This window comes from Trichomycterus rosablanca, chromosome 20 (assembly GCF_030014385.1).
Source record: "Trichomycterus rosablanca isolate fTriRos1 chromosome 20, fTriRos1.hap1, whole genome shotgun sequence".
NCBI lineage: Eukaryota > Metazoa > Chordata > Actinopteri > Siluriformes > Trichomycteridae > Trichomycterus > Trichomycterus rosablanca.
This window is the reverse complement of record NC_086007.1, coordinates 15,871,508-15,889,191: the sequence shown is the minus strand read 5'-3', so window position 1 is coordinate 15,889,191 and position 17,684 is coordinate 15,871,508. Positions and strand designations below refer to the sequence as shown.

The window sequence follows — 17,684 nt, the reverse complement described above, 5'->3', positions numbered from 1 at the left end:
AGGCCTGTCTGTCTCTTTAAGGCTAAGCAACAGCGTGTTGTGAAGTTCAAGTTGGGGTCACTGTTAGTTCCTGCCCTTGCTTTTACCTTTGAGTTTCACTGTAGAGCAATCTGACATCACACTTACTCACTTACTCACTGCATCATCAGCTCTAGACGTCGACACAGAAAAAGTCAAGGAAATTACTAAAATAATACAAATCTGGAGGAAAGCGATGCTGTAGTAGGGCACATTTATAGGAGGAGAAAGAAAGGAGGAGAGTGAGGAGAGATAGAGTGAGAGAGAGAGAGCGAGAGAGAGAGAGAGAGGGGAGGGCTATGAAAAACATTCATCGCAATTAATAACAAAAAAGTTGGCAGTCGTGTGCGGAAAACTGGCATGGTTTTTTGGAGGCTGGCAGTTTAGAGTTGAGACGTCAGAAATGCATGCAGAAGAGCGCTGAGATGATCATTACCGGAGACTCGGAGCGGATGGCAGAAGAGTTCGGGTATCCAGGTAACGCTTATATAGTCGATCCATATACTGTATATATGTACTATTTATCCGACAGCGCTTACATTTTTATGAGCGATTTGGGTAATGCGATGGACCGTAAAATACACGGATTTGTTTTATTAATTCATATATAATTAGACCGGTATTCTACACACTGTACACCCTAAAACGAACCGATGGTTTAAATGCCCCAGATGGCATCTCTGTTGTGGCTTTACGCACTAAAAGTTTTACAGAGTAGTTAGAAAAGTTTTGTTTTTATTTATTCTCAATCTGAAAACCACTAAAGATCGTTTTTTTTATCGCTCTCAACGTGATTCCCTTTACAGACTTAATGATGCCACTTCAGTCAGAAAATGTTTTTGTCAATTAATTCATTTATTCAATTGTTTCTTTTTAAAGACAATTATTCTGAATTATTTATGTACTACGTATTTAGACTGTTCAGGCTATATTGGTTTATTATTTTGCTAAAATATCAATTTTAACATATGCTGGCTCCCAACGCGCACACTAGACTACTGGGTGTTTTAAATCATTTTGGCAAGGCACAGACTTCTGTTTGTTCTAAAGCACATGCATTTCACGGGATGTTTCCCCCTTAGTTTTATTAGAACTTAGTATTGCTTTTAAATGCATTTAGAATTAAGAACATGATAGGTCTAAATTAGGGAGAAAATGGGGTTTGAAATAAAGGAACATGAAAGATTGAAGAAGTCTAATCTAAAGCTATACTCATGCGCTTGATTTGCTCTATCACTGACAGGCCTGTATAAAATACTGTAATATCAGCAATTTAAATCTATTATATGCTTTGGTAAAATAATGATATGTTTTGATAAATTGGATATATGTTACCTTTAAAACATTTTGGTGCCACTTCTGTTAAAGCACTTGCGCATCTAACAAGTTACTTTTGGTCTGTCTATTTTATCAGCATAATTATAGGGATAATGAAGAATGTATTGTTTGAATTCCTCATGGCAGGCACAATGACGTTACTTAGACTATCTGCCCTAAGTTAGGTGATGGTGAATTAATGGCATTTTAGCTCAGTTCAAACAGAAGTAATGTAAAAGATTCTGTGTAAAGAGATTGTACTGCGTTAAACACTGTGCAACCTAATACTTGTAACAGCTAGGAAAATATGGGGAACTGAGATCAATATAATCATTATTTAAAATAGCATGGTGTATTTTTTTCATGTGAAGATAACACCACCACAAGGAACTCTTAATTATTTTAATACTTAATGTATTATTGCCTAGCTGCTAAATTTAACACATCTAAAATATAAAATGTGACATACAAAAGGTGTTTTATTGCTTACAATATATTAAATAGAGCAAATAAAAAAGAAAATTGCAATCAAACTTAGATCAACAAAACATGAAGTTTGACCAGGGGTGTTTAAAGTTGTCTAAGACTGTGTGTAATGTATTTTTCTGGCCTGCATGCCAGATGCCTAATTCTTTTATATCTGTAATGGTAAAGGTAAATATGTAAAACCAACACATAGTAACAACACAGAGGCGCAAAACGACAAGATGTAAAGAGATTCTGAGTAGACAGTGCAGAGAAAATCCTTTCCAGATATAAAACGTTAAGAGACTGTTTAACTTCGTTATGATGTTAGAAATAAGATAATGTTAAAATGTTTGTGATGAAGATGAAATGTAAGCCGGTATGGGACCGTGTCAGCGGCGGTACTGAGTGAACTTGCTGTGTCGGTGCGAAGAAAAACGCGCTCCAAAATGTTTACCTTTTTCAACACATCATTAGAAATGGATGTATAAATGTATGAGTATTAACAGCATGAAACAAATAGTTTAAAGGAAACATTGGTTGCGATTGTGTTTTACGCATTAAACGGTTTGAACAGGTAGCCTTGTTTAAAAGTTCGTCTTTAAATCAAATCACTGCATCAAACGCACAACAGTCTGTTTCTTAATAAAATAAATCTTAATTTATCAGTGCTTTGAATCGTATTATTAATTTTTATTGTAAAGATTAACGTGAGGTCACATTATAGTTTAAATCTAATTAATATTAAACTGTACAAAGTAACAAAATACTATTACACCTATGATGAACGAAACACAATGCCCTTACTCTGGATTATATATGATCAATCATAAATACAGAGAAAAACATTATTTCATGAAATTGCACAGTTTTTTTTAAAACAAATAATTTTTTTCTTGACATGTTCAAGGCAGAGAACATCACACTTGTTACCTGTGTGCGTTATGAAGTTAAGATTGAATCCTATGATAATCTTTTATTATGAACATTAAAAACAATCCAGTACTTAAAAACAAGTATGCATAACAAATAAAAGCTGTTACTATGTATGTATTGTCAAAGTAGCATATGCACTTCAGATAAGTGATACATTTAATAGGTGATAAATAAATAAAATAAAAAACATTAACTAACATTTCACTGTGGTGGTACTCTCAAGTGTTTAAACATCATTTTGCTCGGGAAGGTAAATGTCGTTGTAATAATGACCACCTGCTGCTATTCTACATGACAGACACATAGGATTCAAAAATCCATCAACAAGCAATAGTGTAATTCTGAAATTGTAGTAAATTTAGTAATTCTGAGATACTGTATGTAAGTTGTTTTGTGATTCTTATAAAATGTCAAATAATACATCATCTGTATTCATGCTAAATACAAAATAGAACGGTTTCTTCTTTTGTATCTGCCTAACTTGCCTATTTTATCACCAGTTAAGCTAAATGTTGGCTAAAATCATTCATTTATTGTCTGCTTTGCCATAGCTGTATCTTGGTCAGGGTCGTGGTGGGTCTGATTCATTGACTGAAAGCCAGGAAAACCCCCAGACAGGTCGCCGGTCGATCATGTTGGCTACATACATTTCCGAACAAACATACGCAAAAGGGCCAATGAACTGGATATTGCTTGACATGCTAGTAAAATAAAGTTATCCTTTAAAAATGCACTGAAGTAAGGTCAAACTAAATCTCAGAGGGAGGATGGATTTGTGGTAAAGAGCTGACAGCGAGAGTGAGAGAGAGCACAAGAGAGGGAGAGAGAAAGAGACAGAGAAAGTCAGAGGGATGGTGCACTTTAAACCCCTCACTTTAGACCCTTGTCTCAACACGGAACCAGCCAAGTAACAGCGCAGACAAAACACAAGGCCTATTGAATACCAAGTCATCCAAAATAGCACCCACGGGTTGTCCTAAGGAGAGACCATGTTCCATACCAAATATAGCAAATGAATTTCACACCCAGACTATTGCCTATATTGCCTAATATGATTATTGACACAGGTCGGCACAGTGGGTAGCATTCTCATCTTACAGCAAGAAGGGCATGGGTTTGATTCCCCTGCCAGACAGCTAGAGTCTTTTCTGTGTGAAGTTTGCATGTTCTCTCCGTGGGTATTCTCCAGATGCTCTGGTCTAATCCCACAAGTCCAAAGACAATCAGTCTGGCCAGTTAAAGCTGTGTGTGTGTCTCTCTGTGTGTGAATGTGTGTGTGTGTGTGTGTGTGTGTGAATCTGCCTTGTAATGGACTGGCGACCTGCCTTTCACCTAATTAATACCCAACGTGACCCTGACCAGGATAAAGCGGTGGTAAAACAGGCAATGAATAAATGATTATTGACACATTTAATAAATGCAGATTTGTAGATCCTTAGCATGTTTCCTATACACATTGTAATATTTGTTACAATCAGATTTTCTTAAATCTGATAATTTAAAAATAACACATTATATAGTTTAAATGAGCTGTTAGTTTATATACAGATGAAAAACAGGGACAAACCAAGCTTGTTTTTTACTTCTTTTCATGTAGATGTACTAAGTGGTTTACTAAAGGTGCCTCAGTAAGGTAAACACTGTTGGGATAAAAAGTAATTATTAGGATTAGGATTAGAGCTGTGTGTTTTTCATGTTATGTATTTCATGTAATTAATGGTAGTTTATTTTAGGCTGCAGAAGAGAACGATCAGTAATACCCAGGTCGTACAGCGCACAGCAGACTTGTACAGGAGGATATAAGTGTTTATGCATGATGTTCAAACAAAGCTTTTTAAACATGATTTACTTATGCTACCACTTCCCTTTCTAACTCAGTTTATGAGAGCCTGACACAGAATAGAGCGGATGTATTAGGCTTTGCCATTACCAAGAATAGCCTGCACATTCAGTGTAACATGTATGTATTTTCCTGATTGTTCTGAATTTATTTTGGTCTGGTTCATATTTAGAAACAATCAAGTTAGAAGTTAGAAAATCTATAGTTGTGCTGCCCTGTTTGACTACGACTTGCTTGAAAACCTCCTTACCAAACCAGAAAATTTCAAAACTCATTCAAAAAAAATTAAATTTTTTTCATTTGGGGTTTCCCCCCCTACAAATAGAAAGCCAGTAAAGCCCCTTTCTACAATTTTAAGTCCCTTTTTAATTTCAATTCTAATATTTTTTTCAATTGACAATTAATATTGTCAATTGAATTGAATATAACAATTAATGTTATAGATTTATCTGATTGAAGTGTGTCACTTTAGTGTGAAATTAGAATACAGCAGATACAGTTAAAGTCAAAGTTTACATACAGCAGTCTTTAGATAAAAAAAAAAAACTAATAAAACTAAAAAATGACAAAATGACAAAAATATTCTGGGTCAAAAATATATACATAAAGCAACTTTATAAATACAAGATTATAAATTTGGTTGTGTAAAAACATTTTTGTCTAATTTAACATGAAACAGCCCTCTCTTTGCCACTCTCCCCAGTCAATCGAGCTTCAATCGAGCTATTAAAATGCCCCTGTTCCAAAATTGACACCTTGATGACTACATGGACAAGGAAAGGGCAGGAGCAGGGGCTTGCACAGCAGCCTCTAAGCTCATGGTGTAAAAATACAAACACTTTCAGGACATGTAAGTCAAAACTATACAAACATTTGTTTTTACTTTATAGTCTGCAGTAAGATTTGGTTGCAACCTTGCTCTCAAAAGTTTTACACCATAGCATCATACATTGAACCTAATTTATGTAAACTTTTTGGATAGGCCCTGATAAATAAAACATGTGCATGTTATAATGACTGTGGACCAACATTCAACATTCAGAGGCTAATCATTTGAAAATGTAGAGTAACTGAAGTATTCCTTTCAGTTCACCTTCACTATTATTTATGTTATATGCTCTGTTCCTTCATTTTGATTCAAACGCGCGGGAGAAGACGCACGGGCGCTCTGTGCTGCGGCAGGTGCGCGAGCTTATATAGAGCCAGAGAATGAGCCGTGATTTTTTCTTTGGGACCGGTTTGTTGTCTGCGATATTGTTAGGCAATGCTCACAGTGCTGTATACATTATTACCGTGAAAATTATATATTAATTTATTTACATATGTCACTTAGTTTCTGTCAGCGCGCAATGATATGCGCCGAAGCGCTTTTACCGGCTTCTGTCATTCTTCCCGCGGCGGGTCTTCTGTGTCCACAGTGTATCACCGCTCTTTTGTTTACATAAACGAAGTGAGAGGCTCCGATAGTTTAGTCATCTTTAAATTTGCCTTTATATGTTTAAAGTTGCTTTTATGTACATAGGAAAATGATCTATCTAATCTAATCTAATCTAATCTAATCTAATCTAATCTAATCTAATCTAATCTATCTTTTTACAACTATACAAAGTTTAATCACACCCAAAAAGGCTGTGCCCCTGTACATGAAAAAGAGTCTTATGATTTAATAAGTTAGGTGTTAAGGACTCCAGATCTTAACCTCATTAAACACCCTTGGGATGAATAGGAACAAATCCCCACATATATGCCAACTTTTTTGAGAAAAACTATCCTTGGACCTGCTTAGGGGATGGCATGTTGCGAAACTAAAAATTAATGCCCATGGTTTTGAAATTGGATGTCCAGTAGAACATGGACAGGTGTCCACATATTTCTAGCCACGTAGTGTATTTAAATTTTAGTTCAATAGGGCAACAACAATTAAGAGTAAAATAAATTTTAGAGTAAGTTCAGACAAATTGTTCAAGTATATTCTTTAACATTCAATCATACTGTTAAAGATAAATCTGTGTCACAACAATCTTGAAACTTTAATTATTTCTGCAACTGTGCTATGATTTGTGATTGAAAGATTGGAGCACATAGCTTTTATGACAATCTGGGTTAAAAATCTACATACAGCAAATTAGCCTGTTCATTTGGTGGTGTATAAAGTTCTATAATGTAATTTAATCTAATTGCATGATCTCATAATTTCTTTTTAGTGATTATTATTGAATATAGCTGGTTCTTTTTAAATCATAAATTAGGCTAGTTCAACTACTCCGATCATAGAGCATGGTATGAAGTTTTCTGGCTAGGTCGGGGAAAAAAAACCCCCAAAGTGTAACATTATGCTGAGGGGAAATTTGACTGTATGGCCGATTTAATCCAAGAACCTTCAAAACAGGCCTGGTATAAATTAAAAGCTGCTGTAACACAGGTGACACTGTCCACAGACGTCTGTTCACAGATATACTTGGAGGTGAATGAGCTGACAATGTTTTTGGTTAGTTTGCAGTAACATAATGGTGCTTTGAATGCCACCTATAATTGAAGGAAAGCTACAGGCCAGATGAAATCTGTCCACAGCCCGCAGTTGGAGCATGGGCCAAACTTTAAACATGCCTGCTTTAGACTCAATTTATTCATGACTAAAGTCATTGAGCACTACTGCCAACCAGTCCCAACATATGTTTTGATGTACAAAATGCTAAACCACAATAGCTTTAAAGAATTAAGTGACAGATAATAAGAAGAATAATAAGGCCTGCTCATTTTGCCAAATAACAATTTGTAGTAAATATTAGAAAGTTTCACTGGCATAGTTTGACCGCCATTTAACTGGTTACAGGTTGACAAGCTTAAAGTCAATTTGCCAGATACAAATCTATACTTTATTATGACCTATTTATATGAAAAGTTCCCATAATTTACCATTTGTAACTTTCATCAACTGCTTTTATCCTGGTCAGGGTTGCAGGGTCTGGTTTCACCATGAATACCCTGGACAGGTTGCCAGTCCATCACCGGGTTTAGGCCATCCCCCCTCAGACATAGCCAAGCATGTCTTTGTAGACAGCGGGCTGGACGCGGATAGCACTGCTGAGATTCTTACCCGGTGGGCTAGCATGATAGACTGCTGTGCCACCCAAGTGCCTAATTCCCATCATATTTAATACAATTTATATTTCTCTGTCTCTTTTAAACATTGGCATAAGTGTGGTGGCATTTTAATGAATACAAAATCACTATCACATACAGTAACCATATGTTTTGATCTAAACATTTTCTTGTTTCCAAATGAAACAGATATAAATATATTACTGAGGTCTGATAGTTTAACTGAATTGCCATAACTTACCAGTAGACCCGTCTGGGAAACATTTTTGTCTTACTTATTGGGAAAACTCTATTATATGACACTTGTTAAACTATTTCATCCTATTTTATTTTACTACCACACATAAATAATAATAATAATAATAATAAAAAAAAGCTATTAACTAGTAACCCTTAAAATTTTAATTCTCTATGCTACATGCATGTAATACAATATAAATATTATTTATATTGTTTATGAGCTAATCATATGAAATACAGGCATATTATTTTCTATTACCAAAGTCTGCTACCAAAATTAACCAAACATATCTAGGATAAGTCACAGGTCAAAAGCAACATATGTATTTTAATTAAATTGCCATATTAAAAGTAATAGTGGGCATTATAAAATTTACAGTAACAAATTATAATACATATCTTTTTTTTCAACAAAAAAAGCATGCTTTGTTAACTTTTGACGATACACTCTGTAACATTGATAACCAAATTCCTCAGAGATCGTTTCAACAAATTCTATGCAAAAGAATAAACAAAGTAAGCATAAGGTCAGAATGACTATAGTGTGTCCTTTATTTAGCTGTTGTCTCCTAAATGTAAAATTAAACAATAGGGAATCTATTCTGTCATTTCTGTTGAGTACCAGTACAATATGTGTTTGATCTACAGATCCTGGTGGATTTGTAGAGCTTTAGGTTTATATAATTGTTATATAATTGTGAGTATTACATCCAACTTAAATCTAAAACATATGGTGACCATTGTGGATAAATATTTGTTACGAAAATGTTAACATAAATTACTTTTTGAGTCCCAGTCCTAAACTCTGTAATTCTGATAAAGCTAAACATGTGTCTATAGTTCTTAATTTGACAGGGCTGTCAAGGAGCCCAGTGTCTCTATCTTTTATGGGACATACTTTTGTCCCACTGGTTTGTACCTGCTGTTCATCACACTTGCGAAACCTTCAGTCGGACTTTGTTTAAAATTTTGCACACCACCTCTGGAATGCTTTATCAGAGAGACAGCATTATAAAAGCACATTTACATTGTCATTTTCCACCTATGCTTTTTGCCATGGGTTTCTAACAAGGATTTATAAAGACATTGTATTCATTTTTGTTCAGCTAAAGTTCACTTTCAATTTTTGATTCCTGCTCAAAAACACATTTGCATTTTTGAGCAGGAATCAAATTTTTTTTAATGACATACAGTAGACCCTTGAGTTACAAACGGTTTACCATACGAACATTTCGGATTACGAACAGAAATTCGCAAGACACGTGACATCACGAACAAGTTCACTTCAACCGTCTCTCTCTCTCTCTATATATATATACAGTGAGAGAACATTCGGACAGCGGACGGTGTTTTTCCAGTGTTTTCTTTATATTTTGTAAAATTCAATATTAAAATGTCCCCAAAGAATGTGCAGAGGAAGTGCAGTGATGAGAAAGTGAAAAAAAATCACTATTTGTTGTTGTATAATTACACCTGCCAGTAGCTGTCACTGTGTATCAGACAGAGGGGACAGTGAGTGAGAGAGAAGAAGGAAATCGCTGAGTAAAGTATTCTTTCTTTCATGCAACTACACCCACAAAATACAACACTATTGAAATAAAGAAGGAAATAATAGAGAAATATGAGAGTTATTGTTGTTTCTGGTAGATACATTTTATAAAAAAAGAAGGAAATTTATTATGGTGTACAGCACATGTACTGTACTGAAATGTGATGTGTGTTTTTATGTACAGTACTACTGTGTATTGTTGTTATTGTTTATTACAGGAATGTCTAATCTATAATTTAAGATTTAAGGGAAAATACACTAGTATTTATAACAAAAAAGACCATTTAAGACATTAGAAAGGTTAGGTAAGGGGGTGGTTTGGGAGGTCTGGCACGGATTAATTCTATTTACATTATTTGTTATGGGAAAAATAGGTTTAACTAACGAACATTTTGACTTAAGAACAGCCCTTCGGAACCAATTAAATCCGTACGTGAAGTGTCCACTGTACTAATTTTTGCAATGACAGGGTAAAGCTATAACATGTACTGTATTGGGGCTTGAGAGGCAGTGCAGTGTATAATTTTTATATCACCTGGCTTTGTTAACAGAATTACAGTGATTACAGTAGACCAAGGCTTTTGTATCTTAATAATACACTTCACAATTATTAAATGATGTAAGTTGAAAAAGCCATAACATACTGGATTAAAGTGTCACTTTAGTATTTTGTTTTCTGTCATTTTCTGGTCTTCTGCTATATTTTTGTCATTTTGGCAACTAAGTCATTGTAAATAGTTTACATAGATTTTTGTGTAATGTCTTATAATTTACTTTTTCAGGTGGTGGACTGAAGCAGATGCTGGATGCCATGGAAGTCCCAAGTCATGCTAGACACCTTCTCTTGCAACTAAACACGCAACGCACCAAGGGCTTCTTGTGTGATGTCATAATAGTGGTGCAAAATGCTCTATTTCGTGCTCATAAGAACATCCTGGCTGCCAGTAGCCTCTACCTTAAGTCCCTTGTTGTCCATGACAACCTTATTAACCTGGACCATGAGATGGTGAGTCCAGGTGTCTTCCGAGTCATCCTTGACTATATCTATACAGGACGTTTAAGTGAAAGTGACCCCACTTCTCCCACAGAGCCCAACATAGGGGCAGTACTGGCAGCTGCCAGCTATTTGCAGTTGCTGGACTTGGTGGCCCTGTGCAAGAAAAAACTTAAGAGGAATGGAAAATATCACTTACAACGCACACCAGGGTTTTTGCCCAGTGGGGTGTTTAGGGGACGTCTGCAGGTGTCCACTCCAGTAATCCAGCCTTGCTTTCCTGGTGCACCACGAGGCCCAATGTTGGAGGACCTACCCCCTCACCTCCTGGCCCCACATCTAGGAGAGATTTATGCACCGATACCCACACAGGGCCCACAGCCATTCTCTCATACTCAAGCAGCCATGCCACCACAGTCAGGTCTACACCTTTCCTCTGCTGAAAGAAACTGCTCACCTATATATGGCCTGGACCTGTCCAAGAAGAGTCCTAGCTCCCAGCATAATCTGAGTCACCCCAATGAAGAGCAAGAGGGAGAAATGAGCCAACACACAAGCCCCCTGATTAGTCCAATTGATGGTTCTGGTAAAACGGAAGCTGTGCACCATGCTGGCTCTCTCACTCCACGGTCTTTTTCCCTCCTCAACCCCATACCCCACCTCCCACACCTGCAGCGATCAAGCTCTCAGGGCCAGGAGACTTACCCTTGCCCTCCCAGCCCAGAACATGCTGAAGAACCCGGAGAACGCATCAGGGATGGCTCTAGCATTTACAGATGGGTGAAGAATGAACCATTAACCTACACTGTGGAGGATGAAGATGAGGATGATGATGAAGAGGACAGTGGGGGCATGGGTGAACAGGATAAAGAGTCACACCACCAGCATATAAATCACCACAAAAATGGTGAGGAGAAGTTAAACATTAGAGAAGGAGGCTATGATAGACCAGTAAACTGTGATGGAGAGGATGAGAATGGAACAGGCAGTGAGGAAACGGGCAGCAGTGAGGGCAGGCCATCTCCCCCAGGAGCCCGTGGAAGGTATATGCCCTATGAACCAGAGAGTTTTGGAGATAATTTGTATGTGTGCATACCTTGTGACAAAGGCTTCCCCAGCTCTGAGCAACTAAATGCTCATGTGGAGACCCATGCAGAAGAGGACCTTAACCACGGGGGAGAGCTAGACAGCAGCAACAGCAATGGCACTGACAAACCCCGCAACACCAATGGACCTGGAAGCCTTAACAGTACAAACAGCCTTCACAGCTCCTTTCTGGAAAATAAAACAGGGCACAATCTCCATCCTATAGGAATTGGGGAAATTATGCGCCCTTATCGCTGTGCTTCTTGTGACAAGACCTACAAAGATCCAGCCACCCTTCGGCAGCATGAGAAAACCCACTGGCTGACCCGTCCATACCCCTGCAGCATATGTGGAAAGAAGTTCACGCAGCGTGGCACTATGACCCGTCACATGCGCAGCCACCTGGGTCTAAAGCCTTTTGCCTGCGATGCGTGTGGCATGCGCTTTACTCGTCAGTACAGGCTCACTGAGCACATGCGCATTCATTCTGGAGAAAAGCCCTATGAATGCCAGGTGTGTGGTGGCAAATTTGCTCAGCAGAGGAACCTTATTAGTCACATGAAGATGCACAGCACTGGAGGGGCTGGCGGGGGGCTTCTATCTGATGGTAAGCTGAAGATGGACTTTTCAGAGGGCATATTTCCCCTAAGTAAGTATGCAGCTGAACAACTGGGTCTAAAACAAGAAAAGGCTTCAGAGTTTCTTGCACAGGCTTCCCAGCAGCTACTGGCAGATGCCAAGGCCATAGAAAGCCTTTACCCACTGTCCAAACTTACTGCAGAGCACTTCGGCCTCTCCCACGACAAGATGGATGTCCTGCCACTGCCACCCGCCTCACAACAGCTCCCTGCAGAAGCACGTACCATTGACCGATACTCCCCCAGCTAGAGAGGGGGCCACCAAATCTGTCTTTTAGCAGCAAGACTTAACTGGTCATGTTGAGACACATAACTGTATGTTGCCCACAGTATTTGAACCTTCACCTCAACTCTGACTAAACCTTGAGATACAGGAAGACATAGACTGTCTACTACAAAATACACCCAGGCTGCATTGACTTAAAGTGCCTTTCTATACAATATTCTGCAGTACATAGACATTTTTGTAAAAGGTATTTTTGTAAAAGGAGAGGTGTTATTTATAATTTACAACACAGCCACAACAGTGCAGTATTTATATAATACAACTTTTTATATTGAAACCTTGAGCCAAACTGTCAATTGAAAACAAAAATGAGATGATTTTAATTTATTTTTCTTTTAGTATGTGAAAAGAACCAAAGAAAATAAGTTTTAAAAATGTTCAATCGTACTTGTACCCTCTGTTATAAATGTCTAGTGTATATAGAATACAAAAAAAGCACATATGAACAATCCTGGGACTGCTTGTCCAGTAGTGGAATGTGGACAAAAGTAAAAGCCACATATTTTTCATTGTACAATTTTATTGTAATTGGATGACTTTTCAATATTATTTGGCACACTGGTTATTGGTTATTTTTTGTTGCGACGTGCCAAGCATTTTCTTTCAACAGGGAACAACTATGTATAGCCATTATTTGTTTCACCACATTGGCAAAGTATTTTAATTTTTTCTATGAATTAAATTTAAATATATCTGTTTGTAGAGATAATATCCAGTGTCATATACAGGGTTGGGCAGAATAATTTGACAAAAGTATTCCAAAGTGTATAGCAATATATTTCATCATTCAAGAGCGGGGGGCACAGCCACTGTGGCAAACAACTTGACCCATGTTTCCCAAAATGTACAGTAATATTATGGAACCCTTTTTGCAGTAAACAATAATTATTACTACTAAAACAATAAAAATATACATGGGACTAATTACTTATGAAAACTTCCGTTTAGACCCTGGTGCTAAAACTATTAAGAAAGACCAATGTACAAATATTAACTGATTAATTAAACCAGTTTACAATGTAATAGAACCCCCATTTTCAGAAAGTAAGGAAGGTTAGTTTTGTGATTTATTAAATCTTATTAAAAGGACAAAAGTAGAAATAAAAGATTTCCAATGTGTCTACTGATCAACTTTTACTGTATTTTGTAACCTGAAACATATTTAGAATTTGATGCCTGCAACACACTCCAAAAAGTTGGGATGGAAAAGTGAAATAGTGAAAATTGGTAGAATGTTCAAGTTATAGTGTTCCACAGTGAGCAGGTGAATTGGTAACCGGTGAGAGAATCATTACTGAAAAACCTGGGCAAAACCTGAAACCACTGTTGAATGTATGCAGCCTTTGAGCTTTTAAACTGCATTGCATGATAAACTGTCATGTTACTGTGATAAATATAGCCAGATATGCTTGGGAGTACGTCAGAAAACTATTGCCACTTAATACAGTCCACCTTTGCTTCAAGAAATGCAACATGAAACATGTTGAAAAAAAAAAATAATGAAACAAATAAAAAAAATGCCTCTTAGTTCTCTGGGCCTCAGCTCAAATCAGATAATACAAAAGACAGTTAAAACAGACTGCAGTTATGAGTGATGGAATACAGAGGTAAACGTGCCTCTGTCTCAATTGTTTTCGATTGTGTTGTGGGCATCAAATTCTAAATGTGTTTATATTTACAACATATAGTGAACTTGATGAGTAAAACATTGTAAATCCTTTCTTTCAACTTTTTTCAGCTAAATAAGGATTCAAAATAATTAAAAAATTACAGATTCTTCTTTTTATTGCATTTTACACATTGTCCCAATTTTCTTTTTGTTGAAAATGGAGTTTGTACTTGGATTTTTTACATTCCACTAATTTAAAGTTAAGTTTGTAGGTTATACATTAATAATGCTTAATAGTGTTTTTGTAAAAATACAAAAATAAGTTAACACATTATCCGTGAAAAAATACAGTTTATTTGCCCACACAATTACTGTTCATTTGCAGAATTAAATATGAAAATGTGACCTGCTAAATCTGTTAACAAAACATGATATTTGATTTGGGAATCCATAAGTTTGCTGTAATTATCTATTGTTCTAATTGAAGCAGAACTAATGTACTTTTAAAGTGATATAAAGTAAGTGTATTCTAAATGCCCTTTTAATCTGTATCTAAAAAGGAATAAGTAATATTAAGATATTAGTACCTGAAATAACTATTTTTAAATTTGTATTCCATTACTGCCCAACCCTGGTCATAAATGACAATCTGAATATTTGTTTTTGAAGTCAAAGTCTTTCACTCATTTTGCATTTTACCTGACAATCCTTAATTTATGACTAAGTGCCTTAAAACAGGTGTCAAATGCCTTAAAAATGAGCTAGCACGGCTATTTTGTTTATGCCAGTTATGAGTTTACTCCAGTTTTTTATTATATTGGGTGACCAAGAGTGAATGTTGCCTTCAACACTGGCTAATATTCACAAAGACTGATGCAGCTTAAACATGCTTTAGGAGAACACAGTGAACCCATTAGACAGAAAGCAGTGATCCCTCAGTGACACTCAAACCCAAACAAATCACAATCAAAATAAAAGCACCATAATCCAAATCGAGTATATATAAACCATCTGAGTATTCCACATAGTTTGATAAATGATGAATCTAACAGTAAGCTTTCATAATCATAGCTTATGCCAAATATCTGCATGGACCCAGAAGTGATGCTGCACCATCCAGGTTTACATGTGGAGCTGTTAATGTGACAGGCGTAAAAATGAGATCTAGGGTGCTTTCTGACACTCATTGCACGGTTAGACCTTGGCACGCTTGCTGCAGCTGCTCCACTCAGAATAAGCCCTGTGAAATCCCTAATTGTCTCAGACTGTTCGCGCAGTCTGTCAGCCTAATCCGAAATTTCATGGCTGACGAACAGATCTGTGATCTACATGCTTGCCTGGATCTTCCTGACACCCACCTGCCAAACACCATACACCGGTTTTTCAAAATGATTTTACATACTGTCATATTTTGTAACATATAGATATATACAGTGTATCACAAAAGTGAGTACACCCCTCACATTTCTGCAGATATTTAAGTATATCTTTTCATGGGACAACACTGACAAAATGACACTTTGACACAATGAAAAGTAGTCTGTGTGCAGCTTATATAACAGTGTAAATTTAATCTTCCCTCAAAATAACTCAATATACAGCCATTAATGTCTAAACCACCGGCAACAAAAGTGAGTACACCCCTAAGAGACTACACCCCTAAATGTCCAAATTGAGCACTGCTTGTCATTTTCCCTCCAAAATGTCATGTGATTTGTTAGTGTTACTAGGTCTCAGGTGTGCATAGGGAGCAGGTGTGTTCAATTTAGTAGTACAGCTCTCACACTCTCTCATACTGGTCACTGAAAGTTCCAACATGGCACCTCATGGCAAAGAACTCTCTGAGGATCTTAAAAGACGAATTGTTGCGCTACATGAAGATGGCCAAGGCTACAAGAAGATTGCCAACACCCTGAAACTGAGCTGCAGCACAGTGGCCAAGATCATCCAGCGTTTTAAAAGAGCAGGGTCCACTCAGAACAGACCTCGCGTTGGTCGTCCAAAGAAGCTGAGTGCACGTGCTCAGCGTCACATCCAACTGCTGTCTTTGAAAGATAGGCGCAGGAGTGCTGTCAGCATTGCTGCAGAGATTGAAAAGGTGGGGGGTCAGCCTGTCAGTGCTCAGACCATACGCCGCACACTACATCAAATTGGTCTGCATGGCTGTCACCCCAGAAGGAAGCCTCTTCTGAAGTCTCTACACAAGAAAGCCCGCAAACAGTTTGCTGAAGACATGTCAACAAAGGACATGGAATACTGGAACCATGTCCTATGGTCTGATGAGACCAAGATTAATTTGTTTGGTTCAGATGGTCTCAAGCATGTGTGGCGGCAATCAGGTGAGGAGTACAAAGATAAGTGTGTCATGCCTACAGTCAAGCATGGTGGTGGGAATGCCATGGTCTGGGGCTGCATGAGTGCAGCAGGTGTTGGGGAGTTACATTTCATTGAGGGACACATGAACTCCAATATGTACTGTGAAATACTGAGCAGAGCATGATCCCCTCCCTCCGGAAACTGGGTCGCAGGGCAGTGTTCCAGCATGATAATGACCCCAAACACACCTCTAAGACGACCACTGCTTTATTGAAGAGGCTGAGGGTAAAGGTGATGGACTGGCCAAGCATGTCTCCAGACCTAAACCCAATAGAACATCTTTGGGGCATCCTCAAGCGGAAGGTGGAGGAGCGCAAAGTCTCGAATATCCGCCAGCTCCGTGATGTCGTCATGGAGGAGTGGAAAAGCATTCCAGTGGCAACCTGTGAAGCTCTGGTAAACTCCATGCCCAGGAGAGTTAAGGCAGTTCTGGGAAATAATGGTGGCCACACAAAATATTGACACTTCAGGAACTTTCACTAAGGGGTGTACTCACTTTTGTTGCCGGTGGTTTAGACATTAATGGCTGTATATTGAGTTATTTTGAGGGAAGAATAAATTTACACTGTTATATAAGCTGCACACAGACTACTTTTCATTGTGTCAAAGTGTCATTTTGTCAGTGTTGTCCCATGAAAAGATATACTTAAATATCTGCAGAAATGTGAGGGGTGTACTCACTTTTGTGATACACTGTATTGTATAGGGGAACTTTTTTATTTGATTGTAATAATTATTTTTTTTTTTTATAAAACATGGGAGTTTGTTGACCACTATTGACAAATGCAACCTCAATAGGTGAATGTGAAGACATGTTAAGCCATGAATGCACTGTGATAGGACTAATAACCCTCCCAGCCTAAGCAAATATACTGAACTTTTACAGGTGTTGGGGGCGACTGCAGCCCCTTAGAGACTTTATTCTGTAGCACACCATCATATCCAGATGTTGTTTTTGTCTTTTGGAAACATTTATGGTCTTCTTTTGGTGATGACAATTTAAACCAAAGAAAAGTGTGGTGCTTACCTCAGGACCTTACCCATCTTTGTATGGGGGCACAAAGCTTTAGCAATAGCTTAATATACACACGTACACACACATAAAAGCATCTGAAGGGAGAAATGTCCTTTTTAATCCTGTGGTTATTTTAAGAATATGAAAATATGTTCATGTCAATTTCAAATGTAAAAAAATGAATAACAATGTTACTTTTTGAATAGCATTTCA

The 17,684-nt window shown here is 37.5% G+C and overlaps 1 protein-coding gene across 1 annotated transcript; it reads left to right on the top strand.

Annotated features, from left to right (window-relative positions):
* The first annotated feature begins 443 nt into the window (after positions 1-443).
* Positions 444-12,586, top strand: hic1 (hypermethylated in cancer 1). The gene is made up of 2 exons (XM_063016854.1): positions 444-495; positions 10,250-12,586. Exons 1-2 carry the CDS (start codon positions 444-446, stop codon positions 12,433-12,435), a joined length of 2,238 nt encoding a protein of 745 aa, XP_062872924.1. The 3' UTR covers positions 12,436-12,586.
* Positions 12,587-17,684: the final 5,098 nt, after the last annotated feature.

Bases quoted from the DNA above. Each gene is read 5' to 3' on its own strand.
- hic1 (XM_063016854.1), top strand. From the start codon at position 444: ATGATCATTACCGGAGACTCGGAGCGGATGGCAGAAGAGTTCGGGTAT. The intron at 496-10,249 runs GTAACGCTTATA...TTACTTTTTCAG, and splicing joins AGAAGAGTTCGGGTATCCAG to GTGGTGGACTGAAGCAGATG.